The sequence below is a fragment of the Zonotrichia albicollis genome, chromosome Z (assembly GCF_047830755.1).
Source record: "Zonotrichia albicollis isolate bZonAlb1 chromosome Z, bZonAlb1.hap1, whole genome shotgun sequence".
NCBI classification, from domain to species: Eukaryota; Metazoa; Chordata; class Aves; order Passeriformes; family Passerellidae; genus Zonotrichia; species Zonotrichia albicollis.
Window position 1 is genome coordinate 39192342 of NC_133860.1, and position 17847 is coordinate 39210188.

General features: G+C 39.3%; 1 protein-coding gene across 12 annotated transcripts in view; it reads left to right on the forward strand.

Moving 5' to 3' along the window:
• ARSB (arylsulfatase B) overlaps positions 1 to 17847 on the forward strand; it is a 187227-nt gene that overhangs the window by 74774 nt on the left and 94606 nt on the right. For 4 of the 12 annotated variants that reach the window (XM_074532878.1, XM_074532879.1, XM_074532883.1 and 1 more), the window contains one exon: positions 9 to 9836. The exons of 2 other annotated variants lie outside the window; for them this stretch is intronic. In XM_074532878.1, coding sequence (XP_074388979.1) covers positions 9 to 26 — 18 coding nt within the window. In that variant the 3' untranslated portion in view covers positions 27 to 9836. Of the gene's footprint in view, positions 1 to 8; positions 9837 to 17847 lie in introns of those variants that run through there. 6 more of the 12 variants (XR_012578146.1, XR_012578147.1, XM_074532882.1 and 3 more) reach the window with 3 other exon arrangements.

Sequence of the window (17847 nt, forward strand, 5' to 3'; positions counted from 1 at the left end):
TTTTACAGGTTCTAAATGCAGAATAATTCCATTGAAAATTAATTTTGGAGCTGAGGACATTTCAGGGGATTCACTACATGCCTAAATGTGTAACCTCCTTATATTTATTGAGTTTTTCTAAATCTGGATCTGTGCCTCAAGCCATGGTTATCACTTGTTCAAATTCTGGTACAGATCATCCACTTCTCCGGTAATAAATATGGTTTCCCCAAGTATGGGGGTAAAACCACGTGATTTTTATTCTTGTGAGTTAATCCACTTTTCTTCTTCCTCTGTATTTACATAAGAAAAGTAAGATACTTGTCATTTAAATTATTAATAAGCCCATGACTTGCAAAATATTTATTTGCTGGATTTCATTGTTTATGACCAGACTATGAAGAATAAAACAATGTTTCCTCTTTCGTTGTTTTTTAAAGAGAGAGTGATTCAATTATTATGTTTAGAATAGGACTAATAGAGGTTCAGGGCCACTATAATTCTTTAATTAATATGACAGATGAGAAATAAAAAGGTGCTTCTTACTTTTTTTCACTGCATGTACTCTTATCTGTACTTCCTGAAGACCACTTGGCCTACAATCACTTTAAAAGATACCATGATTTGGCTCTGAGTCACATGTTTTGATTGAAATCAGATAGCCAAAACCACAAGAATCTTAACTTGTTAGGAACAGTGACTGTTCCACAAGTGCGAATCCAGAGACTGGCATACAGGTGGTAAGAGGAGGATGCAGATAAAAGCTGCTGATATACCCTCAACTTTGGGTTTTATTAATTTTCCTGCTGTTACGTCACAAGGCGGGGGTTTTTTGTTTCAAGGCCAGAATATATACTCTGCATATTAACAGTGACTTCAATTCTAATTTTCAGTGTCAGAAGTTGGTCAGAAACTGCTTCATGGAACCACTCCTTAATGACCTTGTACCTTGACTTTCTTTCTGCACACTACAAATGACTGTGCACTGTGTCCTGGACATGCTGTGAATTCCCCAACAGAGCGTGATGCATCACTTCATCAAAAGAAAAAGTGTAATTCTTCTTAGTTTACTAAATTATAGTGACCAATTTTCTCCTTTAGGATTTTCTCCAAGTGCTCCAGTTGTTGCAACAATTCATAATGAATTGTGACTCCCAGGAAAGATCATCAGTTGAATTAATTTTGATGTTAAAATATGACCTGTGCTTACTTGTCATTCAGTGACTTTGCAAATGTACCCACCAATTTCTTGTGTATCCGTTCCATGTATACCACATAAGAAAAGGCTAGGAAAAAAAAAAGTTAAGAGAAACAGTACTAGTTGAAATTTGTAATTTTTTAAAAATTTGCAATTAGCAAACCCCCATCTTTAAAAGGTTTCTGTGGGACAGTCAGACAGCCGTATTATTGCATGGGGGCCACCATGTATATTTTCTCTATTTAGTACTATTTTGTGAACTACTGTTGATGTATAATTATTTAATTTGGCTATGATACCGAGTTGTAAGGTGTAGGTAATAGCTCAGTAAGATCTTATACACTGAAATAGCAATTTCTATTATTTAAGTTTTGTAAATTAGAATTCACTACCTCTTTGTGGATATTTTGCAATTGAAGGAAAAGCATGCATTAATAACTATGTAATACTCTTGGTCAATATGTGCCTTATTTTTTTCTCCATAATTAATTTCTTCGTTTCTCTTTCCTCTTCTCTTCAGTAGCCCTGTAACTATCATCATTAACAATTTTTACTTTTAATCAGCTCTTACTTCTCTTTCCTAATTATTTTCAATAATTGCAATGTCCTTGCAATATCAGTATTGTTTGTTTCCAATGTATTGTTTTGATTCTATCTTTTCTGCTCAAATAAGGAAAGCATTAATTCCTAGGACTAATCACTGTAATGTTTTATTAATGTTATCTCCAGCTAATTATTTTCACTTGTGTTTTAATATAGATCATTCATCACTTCTTAAACAACTAATTTAATTATTTCAGAGACAAAAACATAAAAATGCTATTTAAAGTTTCCTACTTGCACACAACATAGTTAAAGATGAAGTGTAACTTAGTGTGTGAGAGAATCTGTGAGAAATAAAAGGCTGTTGTTGTGCTTCTAAATGTGTGATCCAAGGCATCTGTCTTTAACAAGGATAGATACTGTGGAAACAAGTTTTATGCTGCAGTCAGAATTGACCATTAGCAGGGAGAAAGATTATTTGATTATTTTGCAGAGACACAAGGCAATTGACTCATCAGCAGACATGGTTATCCCTGAACACACACAAACCAATGGCATAGAAGAGAAATTTACACACCCCATAGCAAGATGTAGGTTTGCAGTATAGATGGCTTTAAGAGTGTTTGTTAAGAGTGTTTGCAGTGTAGATGACTTTAAGAGCTGTGAAAAATAAGTGTAATTTCCATGAGGGCCATCATCCTATTTAGAGATAGTGATTCAAATTCTGAGTTTTTATGATGTGACCAGCAGAATCCTGAGTTAGAGATCCCAGCAAGTCTCTCATGCTAACATGCAGATATGTACCTAAAGTGTAAATGAGTAATAAGGTGAAAGGAGTTGTTACGAGAATGATGGTGTTTTATTTAAAGGAAAGCTAATATTAGTGAGAAATGTGTGTTTTAGTAAAGAGCTGGATCCCTAAAGAAATTCAGCAGCTTGTTGTCCAGAATCCTCAACTTCTAGCAAAAGCTTTTTTAGCAAAAGCTCCTAAATACGTCTCCTTTATTTATATTTGGTATGATTTTCACCTTTTAAAGTTGATATAGAGATACCATATCAAACAAAGTGATTGATTCAGGTTTCAGTGAAAAATTGGAGAAAGAAAATTCTTCATACAAGAGAATACCATAAATCCTTCAGTAGGGTTTTTGCTGTCATTAAATTTATTTTTTAAGGTTTTCTTTTAGCCAGAGTTCTGGTGAACACAAGTCTTTACTGATGCAACCTTGTGAGCTCAATTACATGGAATTTAAAGCCAAAACACTAGATGAATTTTTTGTGCCTTAATTATACATACAAGGCGTTATTAAGCTGAAGTACAGAGTGTTATTTACAGAAATGCCATTTTTTAATGAAAAGGCACAATATTTTCAAAGAAGCTTCATGCAGAACTATCATCTTTCTGAAGACAGTTCAGTGGGTTATGTTAAAAGAAAACATTTATTGCATTTGTTTGCCTTAACAGTCTTCTCCCAAAAAAGATTTCATTACTGTGTCATTAAAAGCTACAGATACTGGAGCAATTAATGTTAAGTGTGCTGACACACATTTGGGGTTTCTTAATAGATTCCTTTTTGAGTTCTGAAAAAGTTCTGAGGTTATATGTTCTCTTCTGTGTAGGGTAAAATCAGCAAGTTTGTTTGCTAGTTTTAAGCCAGTAATGCTTCAATCCTCATCATTTATTCAGTGTATATATTCTTTGAAAGTATCTAATATTAAGGATCACTTAAATTTAGTGTTGTGTGCTGCAATGAACAATGAAATCTGATTTCAAAAGTGATGGAGTTTTTTAAGAATTATGGTTAAACCTCTTTGTACATGTTCCATTTTTTTTTCTGCTGAAATTCTGAACACATGGCCTTGTGCTGAGGAAGTTAACATTATAATACTCCGTAGTTTGCCCAGTTACAAGGAAATTGCTACATTGTAATTGTTAGTACATAATTGTGATTAGTGATTGACGAAGAAAAGCCTACTGGTGTCAATTAGTATACAGGCCATATCAAAAATACATGCCTCAACCTTAAAGAGCATTTTTCCAATTCACAAATATTTTCTTTTAGCAAGATCCAGGTTTCCTCAGGTTATGTAGACTGTATGTGATCCTCCACATTAAAAGATCATCCCCAAATTATTGTCAGTATGTATGTAAATATCTTTTGTTCTTTGGAAGACACTGAAGTTGTGTGCCTCCAGGCTTCTTAGGACATCTGAATCTCTTTAATCTGTCACTTGTCAGATTAGTGCTTTTATGTGGCCATTCACATAAACATGATGTAGTCCCACAGGATGTTTTAATGCTGTCGGAGGTTTTTTTCAGAGAGAGTATGTCTGACTTGTAAGATTATAATTTAAAATTCATATTTGATGGGTATTTCAGGTATTCTATAGCTAAAATGGACTTAATGTTATTATTTTTTTCTTTTTAAATTATATATTATGTGCTAACTACTTTCTGGAAAAATTAAATACGTTATGCTAATGAAAGATATTGCTGTACAATATGCCCTCCAAAGGTTAGGGGCCATTTAAATTTTGAGTGTATTGGAATAGCCTGTGGCAAGGTCCAAGCAGATGGTAAAAGAGTTACTTCTCAGGAAACTTAAATTTAAACATACAACAACTCCTTTTGTATTTTGTTGCTGTTTTTAATTTATTTTCAGAGTTATGGATAAACCAAAATAGTTAGTGCTGGCAAAAGTCCTACACTGCATGGTTTCCAATTTGGCTTTATAATCAATAAGCCTGAAAACAGAAAGTAAAGACTTCTCAGGGAGAAACAATGATCAAGGTTGAAACAATGGCCAAGTTGATTCAAGATAGCATGGTTTACCCTGAGAATTCTATCCTTCTTTTACATTGCCTGGAAAGCTCATTTAACCTATTTTAGAGGTTGATGTGATCATTTTATATTATCAGTATTAGAAATATGAAGAGTTTTGATGCATTTGTGATAGGAGCAGGAAAGGAAAACAGTGAAACTAGAGCCACGTGAGACAAGACAGGGATTTCAAAAACATCCTAAAAGATTACAGTATTACAGATAGCTGACAAGGATAAACTACTAATAGATGACGAGGATAAACTACTAATTCACACTCCTGGGCTGGAGGGCATAGTTATATCTTCTGTAAGGACAGTTTTATCAGAGTATAAGGTGTGGAAATGCGATAGTCTACAGGATAAACAAAGCAAAGGGGAATCCAACAAAAACCAAACCAGACCAAAACAAAGGGGAATCCAACAAAAAACAATCTGCATCATTGTTTGTTCCTTCTTTTGGATCTTGGCAATGCCATGATCAGTGTGTGAAATCCTGAGCATCCAGATAAGCATAAAATATGTTAGGAATCCACTTCCTATCATTGAATGTGGGGAATGTGCAGAAATTAGCTCAAAACCAACACATACTGCCAGCGGGAGTAGTGGGTGTCTATGACTGCTCTGATTTTTACTGCTCTGGTTCTCACTGACATGCTGTGGTGCTTAGGAACTTAAGTGTAATCATCTCTGAATTATTCCTAAGTCAGAATTCTTAGTAATGCCAATTTTAATTCTGAAAAATGTTTCAAGCATTTATTATAGGACTGGGAATATGGAGTAATAAGACTGTTTCACTGAATTTCTTTGGATAGTTTGGGTGAATCTTCCCAGTTCTTAAGCAATTTTTTCAAGTGTTAAATTGCTTTGAAAAATTGGCAATGTTACAATCTTTGAGATTTATCTCTAATGATGTTTACACTGATGAATGAAACATTAAACATTTTTGAGATATATAATTCCTATAAATAGCACTACGCTATTTCCTTTTATAATTTGTAACATAGCCAGTAGAACTGTAGGATATTTTGGAAAAAGTCCTAGAAAATGCCTCATTTGTGGATGAATAAGCTAGTAGTTGAAGAAGGTATCAGAGTTGCCTTTTTTCAACTGGATATATGAGTTGATAGAGTAATTTCAAATGTTTTATGGGTAGTAGCCTTCTCAGTCATTTGAATGTGTGTGATTTCTCTCAGCACTCCTGAGGACATTAGAAGAGAAACAGATTAGCATAGCTAGTTATTAATGTGGGAATTTCAATAATTGACTATCTTATTTAAAACCTGTCCTCTTTAATTATTTATACCTAATGAATGTCTTGGTTTGTTCAGTTGAAAGGACACTGATAATTTAAATTCCCATTAATTACTGCATCAAAGTGCACTTTAAAATACTCTCTATCCTACAGTGCCAAATTATGGGAAAGGAGATAAAACAGCTGTTACTGCTGTTGTGTCAGGCAGCATTTATTTGGCTAGACGGCTTTTTTTTACATACTAGTTACAATAATATGTGTTTCAAAAATAGAGATTAGGCAAAGTGATAAATCTGGATCCCTTCAGTGAGTCTGAGTGTCTGCATTCAATTAAAGCCTTCTTAAAATACAGTGGTAGATTCTTCTATTGTACCACATTGGCAGAGTCCCAAATTAGTTTAACAATTAGTGTCCCCAAAACACCAAGCTTGGTTCAGAGATGGAATGTGAGACCCCAGAATACTCAGCCAGGGTCAACAGATATCTCAGACACCCACCACAAGCCTTTGTTTCTTCTCATGTTGCTTTCTTTTTAAAGGTCTCAGAGTCTGAGACACTGTTTTAACTGACCTTATTTTTTCAATTTGTTTTTATTTTGATGAATGCCTGCTGCTGCCTTGCATTGGTCTGTATGTCTGGAAGAGTGCTTTATTCATCACTTTCCCACGGAGGCTTAAGCAGCCCTGTCCTTCATTCCTTTCACTTATTCTTCCTATCTAAATAGGTTATTAGACTAGCTTTCCTAAGTCACCCTTGACTTCTTTCTCCTTCATCTCTGTAGAGTTGAAAATCTCAAGATATGTCTCTGGGTATATTGGAATTAAGTAATCAGTTCAGATTCAGTATGATTTAAGACAGCTTCCAGTCCTTCCTTCCAAGCCTTCTTCCTATTTCCTTTCTCTCTGCAGACATCTCCGCGCTTTCTGCTGCTCAGCACTGATCTTTCCCTAGGTCATCACATCCCGGTAAGACTAGATACTGTACATTGATTGTGTACATAACAACTTTGAGGTAGTAATTTTTCTTTATCTATGGCTACAATTCTCACATTAACTTTATTTTTTACCTGAGCTATAAAATTCCTTTCCTCTGAAGTCTATACATTCAATAAAGTATTGCTGTTATCCACTGTGGATGCTCTTGCACCTTTTTCATTGTCTACAACATAAAGTGATAATTTTGTATGACCTTTTTAGCTTAACTGCAGCCTCTTCTCTTTTCTTGTTTGCTCCTGAAGTCTCCAGTATGAACAGAGGGGTTTTCCCATTCTTCAAATGTCTTCCTTTTTTTTTTTTTGTCCCTACTGATACAGCTATACAGTAAATAAATAAATTCTTCCCTGTAACACCATATACTGGTTGACGCTAAAGCAATGAACTACTGAAAAATTAAATATCATAGCTAAGTGCTTAGAAAAACTGAAATTTCTGAAGCTGCAAATCAAAACAAGTGTTACTTGAGAAGGACACATTCTCGAAGATTTATTTCAGCTGATGTTTTACATCTTACTTTTCTTTTGGGTAGAAGAACAAAAAACCCACAATAAAATAACACCCATGTCCCAACTCAATTTCCTCACTCTTCCAGAGCTGAGTCCTCCCTTTTATATATTTCCCACCATCTTCTGCCTATTAACTCCTCTTTTCCTATTTTCCTTGGAGTTTTGGAACAAGTTCCAAATGCAGCTTTTTCTTTGACATTATTTTACTCCAAAAAATTCTTCCCTTTGTGTTTCTGTAATCAGATCGTTCATTTGAATAGAATATTAACATTTATTCCATTCCTCCACATTGAGAAGATTTTGGAACAACAGCCACTTAAAAAATAAACCCCAAATATCAACAACAAAAAGCAACAGAAGAGTAAGTGCAATGAGGGAACAAATCTAGTATGAATATATCTGAAGCTTAAAAAGTTGAGATTGATTTGCTCTTTAGCCTAACTACTAATTCCAGTATGTACACATGATATTCACTTTGTTCATTCTTAGCTTTTTGTAGGCTCTATATATAAATTTTTGTGTCTTATCCAATATTTTAATAGTTTCCAGTGACTATTCAAAGGCTAAGTGAGAACATAATTTTGAGCCAAATAATTTCTGTTCTTCTTTCCAACCTGTGTGTTATTTGCTAGTTATTTGGATGTTGTAGTCTCTTTGGTTGTACTTTCTGCTATCCTGTTTTGTCTGCCCTGTCTATATTCTATTCTTACAACCTTCAGAGAATGATTTCTGGGCCACATCCAAGGCTGTATTTGTTCAGGTGAACTTCGGGAAATTTCAGGGTAAAATAATCCTTCATTCTAACAGTCCATGGAGAATGTAAATCGATCAAGCAAAATGAGATCACTTATTACTATTGGGGTTATAAGTAAACCAAAATTTAGGGAGGAAAACTGACTAAACAAATTAATGCCCATGAAGTTAATACTTGGAAAAATCTGTGAGCAGGAGTAAAAAATATTATATCATCTTTTTCATCTCATATATTACTTAATCCAAAGTGTGCCTCTTTGACGTCTCTGTTTCCTGTTTGGATAATGCATAAGTGCTAACTTCTGGTGAAGAGTTATTTGTTTGTGCAGTTGGGCTTAAGATAAGCTAAATAAAAATGTTTAGAGCTGCACATCAAAGACAATATAATAATTATTTAGCATTAAAACCCCACTACTTGGATAGAAGGAAATACCAAGTTCCTCACACCAATTCCAAATAAAGAAGCGTTCAAATTAAGAAAATTTTATGCTATGCTTAGATCTGCCAGGGTCACAATCCTTGGCCTTCAGACTGCATAAGGGGATTTCAGTGTGCTGCTTCCTATCTCCTTGTGAAAACTGCCTGCTCATGGTTGTGGGGCTGAACAAGTCTCTATGTCATGGACTTGTTCAGCCCCACAACCCAATGCACTGAGCTTGCCACACAAGTTTTCTTTTTAGCATCCAGGTAGCATACTAAAGAGTACCTGTAACAATATGTGCTGTGAACCAGACAGGATTCAATGAGGTCCAGACTATCTGTTAGCCCAAATGAAAATGTTCTAAGACATGGTTGCCCTTTGTGTTACATGCAGTGCTGTAAGTCAGTAACAAGTTTCTTAAAAACTTTATTAGTGTTCCATAGGTTATTTGCTTATTATCAGGGGTCATCTTTCCCATTGGTAATTATTTATCCAGTGGCTAAGCCTGCACACTACCATTTACTGATAGCAGCACTGTGTAATTGTCCCTATTGTGTATTTTAAAATAGCAAACAATTTTTAAACAATTAATGGAGAAGGAAGAAAAACCTGCTGCTGCCACTGGATCCACTACTGCAGCAAGCATCACAACATCACTCTTTAGATGCAGTCTGTTAATTCCTGTGATGTAACTGTGATTTGGACACATGTGGGTGTCTATGTTTAAAAGCTGACTTCATATGTGAAGATAGTAGCAATGCTTTAATAATTATTTCCCTTCATTCTAGCTAAGCTTTATTAAATCAATTAGCATTTAACTTTATATTTTTAAGAGTTAATAAATATATCTTTTAAAAAGTTAATAGTGAGAAAACTGATGTTTGCCATGTGCGTATTTGCAATATAGACTTTCTACTTTTTAGTTTCACATTTTTGTTGTAGTATCATGGTTCTGTCTTTTTGAAATAGCATAGAGCATGTATCTATTTCAGAAAAAACTGTTCTAAAAGCAGCAGACCTATGTATTGTGGCTATTCACTCAAAGTGCCCTCCAAAACTGGAATGCAAAAGGCCTCAGAGCTTTCTGAAAACTAATATGACTAATATGTTAAGTTTGTGTTATTGAATAATGTTGTCAGTACGCTACTTGTGTGAAGTCTCTAGGGTTAAAATATTCTTTAAAGAGATGTTTATTTTTGGACAGACCTATTGAGTTGTCTCCCATTGTATGTTAAAGTAGCTGCTCTCAAAGGTCACAGAAAGTTCAGCTTTACAAAGACACCCTTATTTTGTAGAAAATGGATTTTCAGACTCTCTAATGGGAACATTCAAAAATGTCTCTAATAAAACTTTTTTTAGAATGTTGCATTTGATGACTTGTCCAGAAAGAGGAAAAGTAATGTAAGGACAGAAGTTTGGACAACAATCAGACATGAAAGCATACGCTCTGTTTTCAGTAAGTGAAGAGAGTTGCTTCTGTTTTTCTAGTTTTTGGCATAGGAACATAACTCTTGGAATTTTGTATTTATTTTTTCTTCCTCAGCCTATGTACCTGGGAGATCATTTTCTGGCTTTTGGTTTTCTGAGCAGCAGACACCAATTAAAAAAGCACAGATCCAGCAACGGAATCCAGTCAGATGGAATGTGCTCTTGCAGAGTTGAAGACTTTGGAGTCCCAAGCAGTCAACAGGATCAGCCTGCACTGATTGCTCTGTATCATGGCAGTAAAAAGATAATTTAGTCAAAAGCCATAGCTTCAAGTAGATCCAGTGTTTGTGAAAGATATTGTTCTGATAGCAGTGAAAAGACTACACCTTACTTTTTTTCAGAAGGACAGCTTAAGCTGCAGCAAATAAATTTTGCACTGGTGTAGCACTTCATTTAATGTCTCCAAGATACCCAAAGTGATTAATTTTATTGACCAACTTAGCAGCTTGTTTTATCTGTTGCAACAGCCAGTTCAAATCTAGCAAGTGAAGCTGACACTGAGATGAGCTGTATGAAGTTAGACACCTGTCATCCACTTATAATGAGTAGCATATTACACAAGGGTGCAACAGTGTGGGATAGCAGAGGCAAGCAGAGACATGTCCAAGCCTAAACCTTAATTTTCCCTGCAGATGCTTTAAATAAGTGTCACAGCTTGTAGACACGTATGTGCTTGGCATTAGACATCTCAAGATACTTTAAAAATCACAAAGTTCTGGAAAAGCCTGGGTCATCAGAGTGTTGCTTGGAAACTGGAAGAGTGTTAAATATGATTTTAAAGGGGTATCGGTGGGAAATTATTTGTTCTCAAATTATATGTTGAGGGGGAAAAGTTTGAAAACAGAAGCATTGTAGACTTTTTAGACATTCTCTTGCAATATGAATTGTATTTCTGAAGGTCTACACCAAGAGAATTTTTGGATAGGAAGAGTTGCTGTTTACCACTCCTGCTTTCCATTCAGTGCATCCACTATGGCTAGGTCCGGTGGGGCAGACTGTGATGCGATGTGCAATAGGCAGTACCGGGCCTGACACTGCCAGTTGTGCTGCCCGGTCCGTTCTCAGCCTGTATGTCGGACGGTGCAGATGGAGAACCCCTGGACCTTGGTTATTCAAACGCCAGAATGGCGGGCAGCGGTTATTTGGGCTATTTCCAGAGCCTCTGTCTCCGGCTGCGATAGCGACCGGGGCACGCCAGCCCGCCCATGGCCGCGGTGCCTCCACACCCGGGCTCGGCCCCCGCCCGGCCCCGCTCTGGGCGCTCCCCCGCGGCCGGCGGTGTGGGAGCGGGGGACGTCAGCCTGAGGGGGCCGGTCCTGGGCAGGGCAGGGCGCCCGCGTCCCGTCCCTCCCCGCCCCTCGGCGCGGCTCCCTCCCTCCGGCTGGGGGCGGCCGGGTCGGCCCTCGCCGGGATCCCATTCCTCCTCCCTCGGTGCATGGTCGCGGCGGGAGCGGAGGAGGGTGAGCCCGGCGGGGCGCGGGCCGGAGGCGGCGGCGAGAGCGGAGCCCCAGCGCGGAGGAGCCGCCTCTGCCCAAGAGCGGTGAGGCAGCGGCACCGCTGAAGTTCTGCGGGATTGGGAGGACGGGAGGGAGGACCTGGACCGCTGGCTGCGCTTCCATTCATTGCACGAGCGGCGGCCGGGCGGCTGCTTCTCCTGGGCCAGGGCTGTAGCCTTAGGGACAGGCCGGGGAACAGCCGCGGCGGGACGGGGCACAGCGCGGAGGTGGCGGCACGGACGGGGCTGTGGCGCCGGCGAGAGCCGCCCGGCGATCGCCGGGGCAGCGGCGGAGCGGGACGGCACCCGGGCGCCTTCCCCGCGGGGAGCGCGGCGGGGACCCAGGGCGCGACCCGGCGAGGCGCCCGCGGCCGCCAGACTGCCTCCTTCCCTCGCTCCCTCCTTCCCCGCTCCCCTCCCTCCCGCGCGGCGGTCCTGCCGAGCCCCGCTCCCGGCGGGACGCGGCTCTCTCTGGCCAGCGGGAGGGGCGGCCGCGGCGCCTGGCCGCGCTCCGCGCACACGTCCGGCACCGCGGGGCGGCCGCGCTCCCTCCGCGCCCCGAGGAGCGGGGCGGGGCCGGGCCGGGCGGGCACCGCCCGTCGGGGGGCCCCGGTCGGCTCCGTGCGGGACGGGTAGCGGGAGGCGGGCCGCCTCTGGCTGCCCTGGCCCGGGCACCTGCAGCCTCTCCCCGCGGGCACGGGAGCTTCCTGACTTTCCGCGAGCTGCCTCTGGGAGCGGCGGTTCAAAGCTCACCTGGGTGCCTTCACATCGCTGACACGAGTTCTTCATACCCGTCGTGTTTCTTGGACCAGTTTTTGAGAAAGGGATGTGTGTGTATGCCTGTATGTATGTGTGTATTTTAGTTTTTAGGGCCCTTCAGGGAAAGGCAGGAAGTCGGTGGCACAGGTTACTGGTGCACTTTTTTGGTAGTTAAGGTGTCACTCCAAAGGCACCCGGTGACACATCGGTGAGATTGGATTCCATAATTCAGAAGTTGTGGGTGCGCTGGAGCAACATCAAGTAAAGCAGCATGGGCTGGCAGTGTCGTGTCCAGACAAGTGCACACGCTGCCAGTACCTGGTGGCAGAGCAGCAGTGTTGCACCATCATAGTAAGTTTACACCAAGCCAGAACTAAGCAGACGAGTCCCTGCGAATGTGTGCGTCCTAATGAGAGATGTATTAGTAGGAATAAATGAGCACAATTACAGAGCTCCAGCTGACCTCATCCAGAAGAAAATATTATACATGTTAATTACAAGGTTTGGCTTTCTGAGGGACGCATTTTTAGGCACCATTACTGATCCCTTAATGAAGATGTCTCCTTGGTCCCAATCCTGCAGTGGATTCTGACTGCTCAAGCTCATACGTGCAAGGGGCCCTGTTGTTTTCAATGGTTTACTTTGGTGACAGAAACCTTATGCCTCTTATGGTAATTCATAGAGACCAAAATTTATGCTGTGCACAATGAGTGGCTAACTGGGAAATGTCAGTGACCTTACATTTTATTTTTTCTAAACATACTACAAAAGTATAAACCAAATTAATCTCTGGGATCTTCTTGAGTATTCTATCCATGTTCATGCATTGTTAGGTCAGGGTATAGCCAGACTGTTAAGATGGTTGTTAATGAGATGGTTTTATCTCAGACACGGTTTCATGGTACCATTGCTTAGTTTTTCATTCCATATGCTAGTTGCAGCCACCTCAGCTTTAATCACAACACTGCTTTCTTCACAGGATTTCTCCCTCTGAGTCATGCAGTGGGTTTAATCAGTATGGAGGAAATTGCCCACTTTATCTTTTTTTTGGTTTATCGTCTGTTTTTATTAAGCATTCTGGGAAATGTTTGCATGATGATGTACCCACATGTCAGGCAAGTAGTAGTAGTGTGTCATTTGCTTTTACGATTGTAAATCCCTGGGAATGGATGCAGCATTGCTGTGTAAGGATGTTACAGTTATTTTTATTACTTATTTAATCAAAGCATCGTTCCTCCACATCTTCTAAGACAGTCTTGATTGTGCTGGGCTGGTAAGTTAGGATCAGAAGTACAGCTGGCAAAGAGTGAAAGGAAGCCAATAATTGCTATGATCCTTTTTCGTGTTCTTGCTTGTAGCTGTGAAGATTGCTTGTGGTGTTCTATAATACAGTAGGACAATGACTTATTAACTGCTGTTGCAGTGTTGTGTTGTTGCATCTGCAGAACCTGACTGTGCTGCAGGTGACTGTTTAGTTGGCAACCAGGCAAGAAACTTGGTGTTTTATTTTGTTTATGATGTAGACATTGCTGTTTCAATAATAATTACATGAAAATGAAATGATTCATTATTTGAGTGTGTTGGAGAACAGAATTATTATTCATCAAAATTTGTGTTTCCAGAAGGTTCTACTCTGTTAGACGTTGAGTACTCATTGGAGGGCTCCCCAGTAAAAGAGAAGTGGTGGTTGCAATGCAGGGGACATGTTGAACACAGGATAGCAGCTCCTAGCTAATGTAAGATTTCTGCAAATCTGAAGGAAAATAAATCAGGCAAAAAACCAGTTTCTAGGAATTTTACCCTCAGCATCTTAAACTAGCCTGTTACAAGATGAAAAGGAAACAGTCTCTCCACATAGAAAGAGCCCCTGGTGAAGCTGCTCTTTGCCTCAGAGCTATTTATTAAAGCTTAAAGTGGGAGGGTGAGGATGGCTGCCCCGCTGTCCCTCACTGTCCTCACTTCCTACACGCAGGTGTGTGTTCGTGTGTTTGTGCCCAGGCACAAGCACACACAGCTCCTCTTGTTGGCTGACCGTTCCCACCATCCAGCCTGTGGGGAGGAGAGCAGTGCTCAGCTTCTCACTGCTGGTAGCAATAAGAGAAACAGTTTTATGTCCCCATTCCTTCCCTGTGAATAAGGGCTTTCTGTGTCTTCCTTTGTCCTGCTTTCCTCTGTGTTTTCAGTACCTCCCTTCCCTCTCAAGAGTTCCCATTCCTCTGCTTTCTGCCTACAAGATAAATAATTTTGGGGGAGTCAGCATTTTGAACTCATTTGGGAACAAGGAGAGAGGTGGCAAGTTGCTGTAAGATGTTACTAACTCTCAGAGCCCTTTTTTGATGCAAAGACAATTGCTGATGTGATTGCAGGTGACAAGTCTGTTAAAATAATACCAAAGACTTTTCCCTTCTGTCTTTTCAGCTTTCCCTTCTATTTCTTTAGCTTTCTTGAAAATTGACAGTATTCTCCTGAGCTGTGGTGCCTAAAATCTGCCCTGGGAACGTAGAACTAACAGGATGCATTTTTCCAAAATCACTGTCCTACATACATATGGATGAATTGGAATAAAGCTGACTGTAAGGTATTTGTAAAGCCCAGTTTAAAAAAATAGTATTGTTATGCCTTGCCTTTTAAAATTGCTCAGGAGATGTGGCCAGATACTGTGAAAGTTGTCTAAACAAGTACAGTTTTACTGTCTTGTAAGAAAAGTGATATTGTCATGTTGTACTGCTGACAGAAGGTGAGGCATTTTGGGAAAAAACCTGCAGATCCGAGGTCTTAATTTCTTTTTAATTTGCCTTTGTTTCTCTTTACAACTCTAGCAGGTGAGACATTAACCATGAATAAGTATTTCATCATGAGTTAATCAGAGAGTAATCAATTTTCCTAGAAGTATTTTCCTAAAAGACATTTTTGTGGTAGGTAATTCCAAAGAAAACTAAATGCACAGTGGAAAATTAATTAAATTATAAATTTGCTGCAACGGCAGACAGCTGATTGCAAATGTACCCCATCTATGTGAATGGATCGGGAGCATATCTGAAATTGTGAACTGTGGCAATATATGTAGCAGTTGGACACTTACAATATGCATCCATGACCGAGTATGAATAAATCACAGCAAAAGATATTTAGGGACTGTTGTGCTGTTCACATAATCAGTAGGTTCCGGTTTCTGATTCACTAATGTGATTTTAAAAATCAAACAAAAAACAAAAAAGCATGGTCTTTTGCTAAAAATTAATTTCTCCAGTTCTCATTGTCTTCTGGTTCTCATAATCATACTGTCTTTTTCAGTTTGGAGCTCTATAGTTAAGTTAGATGTGGATTCTTCAAAGGAGAATCCAGAATATTTGAGACATTGATGCATGAGAGGAATGCTGCTGCAATTTGTTCCCTAAAATACTCCTTATGTATTTTGTTTCAGATGTTGTTGGTTGGTTGTTTCTTTAAGGGTTTCTCTGAAGCCCATGGGGAAAACATATGAACTAAATGATGAACCATGAGAATGAAATACTATAAAAAGAGCAAAAGATGTCTTGAAGAAAGCATAATTTTGTGTTTCAGCCACTGAGAATGCTATAATGAATCCGGATACACAAGGAAGACTTATTTTAGCTGATTTTTTTTCACCTTTAACAGTTTGTACTGCTGAGAAACATCAATGAAGCAATATTGCTGAAGCAGCTGTTCAGTCTCCTTTGTCATTGGTGTCACTGCTGTATTTTCAGTCTTCTTCGTCTTAATACTTAATGTCATCTTAAGGATGGTAAAGGTATTTTTGGACTGATGCGTTCTATGTGGTATCTTACATCTTACTGATGAATATGTTTTGGATTTTAATTATACAAACGGTAGTAGCTTTAGAGTTGACTAAGTGATATTCATGCTTGCTGATGCCTGACATTGCGTACAAATATGCCTTTATAGCACATAATTTCTGAAATTCTGCAATAAGTATCAGTGCTGTCATTCTGTTCCAGATCAATAGCAGTAAGTATTGTAGATAAAATAATATACTGTGCCTTAATAGTACAACTGATACTTTACCTTAAAGTTTGACTGTAGCTTGCCAGCCTTTTCATCCCTCTTGATCCCAAGTAAGTTTTTCTGTGAGGGTGCTTTAGGAGAAAATCCTATGAGTTTACTGCTAATAGAAATGGTCAGTATCGTGATTGTGGCAATTATAACCAGGGCCTGGTCTGAATTGAATGTTGCATTACTTTATTAAAAGCCATACAGTTTTTAAATTTGTTTTGTTTGAGCAGTGTGACTTCTCAGGGTGGTTGAGACTTTGGTTAGCCGTGACAGGACTTTCTTGGTTCAGCTTTCAATGATAATCCCTTAAACCTGTTTGGAAAGAATTACCTGTGATGTGGGAAGATAAATTCAGTCTCTGTATTTATTTGATCTTCTGCTGAGATTGCAGATAGGGTGCCAGTTGGTGCCATCTGTGTTTATAGATTTTGCAATAGTATTCACTAGGAGATTATCTGCAAGCCAAATCAGTTTACGTAGGTCAGTGAATTGCAGTTGCAAGGCTTTTGTCTGGGATCATTGTAAACAAGTTTTCCAGACTTTTCATTGAACTTTCATTTATCTAAACCTGACCTCATCACTGAAGTGTGTGGTGATGATAATACACCAGTATTACATGTAGGTAGATACATTTGTCTGTAATGGTTATGTGCTCTTGTTTTGTCGCTTAGCATGTGTGTATTACTTCGATACATCATCTGCAAACAGTAAGTGTGTGAAGGGAAGGCTCTGCCAAAAATACTTTCATATAGAGGGGTGAGGTTTTTTATTTTATGTTTAATAAGTCATATATATATGCAGTGTTGTAAATATAGTTACTGTTCCTGCTGTTAAAGTACCTGCAGAAGAGAAAGTGCTGCAGATAAGAGTACATATTCTATCAGATATTAGGAGTTTACTGATGTTCTGATTTCAGCTGAGTTAGTTATTTTCCTTCATAACAGCTGATATAGTCCTATGTTTTGGGTTTAGTATGAGACTGATGTTGATAGCACAGTGATATTTTTGTTGTTGCTGAGCTGTAGTTGCACCAAGTCAAGGACTTTCAGCCTCTCATGCTCTGATAGCAAATAGACTGGAGTGAACAAGAAGCTTGAAGGAGACACAGCCATGATAGCTGACCACAACTGGCTCCAGGGATGTTTCACGCTAAGTCCTATGGTGTGAAACCAGCATTATGCTCAGTAATAAAGCTGGGGGAAGAAGAGGAAGGGGATTGCAGTCATGACGTTTGTCTTCCCAAGTCACTTTTACCTGTGATGGAGCTCCACTGGTGATTGATGGGCACTGGCCTGCCCATGTGAAGAATTAGTTCAATTCCCTGTTTGCTTTGCTTAAGTGCATGGCTTTTGCTTTACCTATTAAAGTGTCATGAGTTTTCTAATTTTCCCTTTTCTGATTCTCTTCTCTATTCCCATGAGGGAGAGTGAGTGATAGACATGTCAACTAAAGCGATATTTGTACAGAGTAACTCAACAAAGTTCTTTTGTGCAAAGAATGGCAGCATCTTTCTGCACAGCTGTTAATACTGATGAATAGCACATACTGAAATATGCTTGAAATATAAATATGCTTGAAATAAATAAAAAAAAATGAGAAT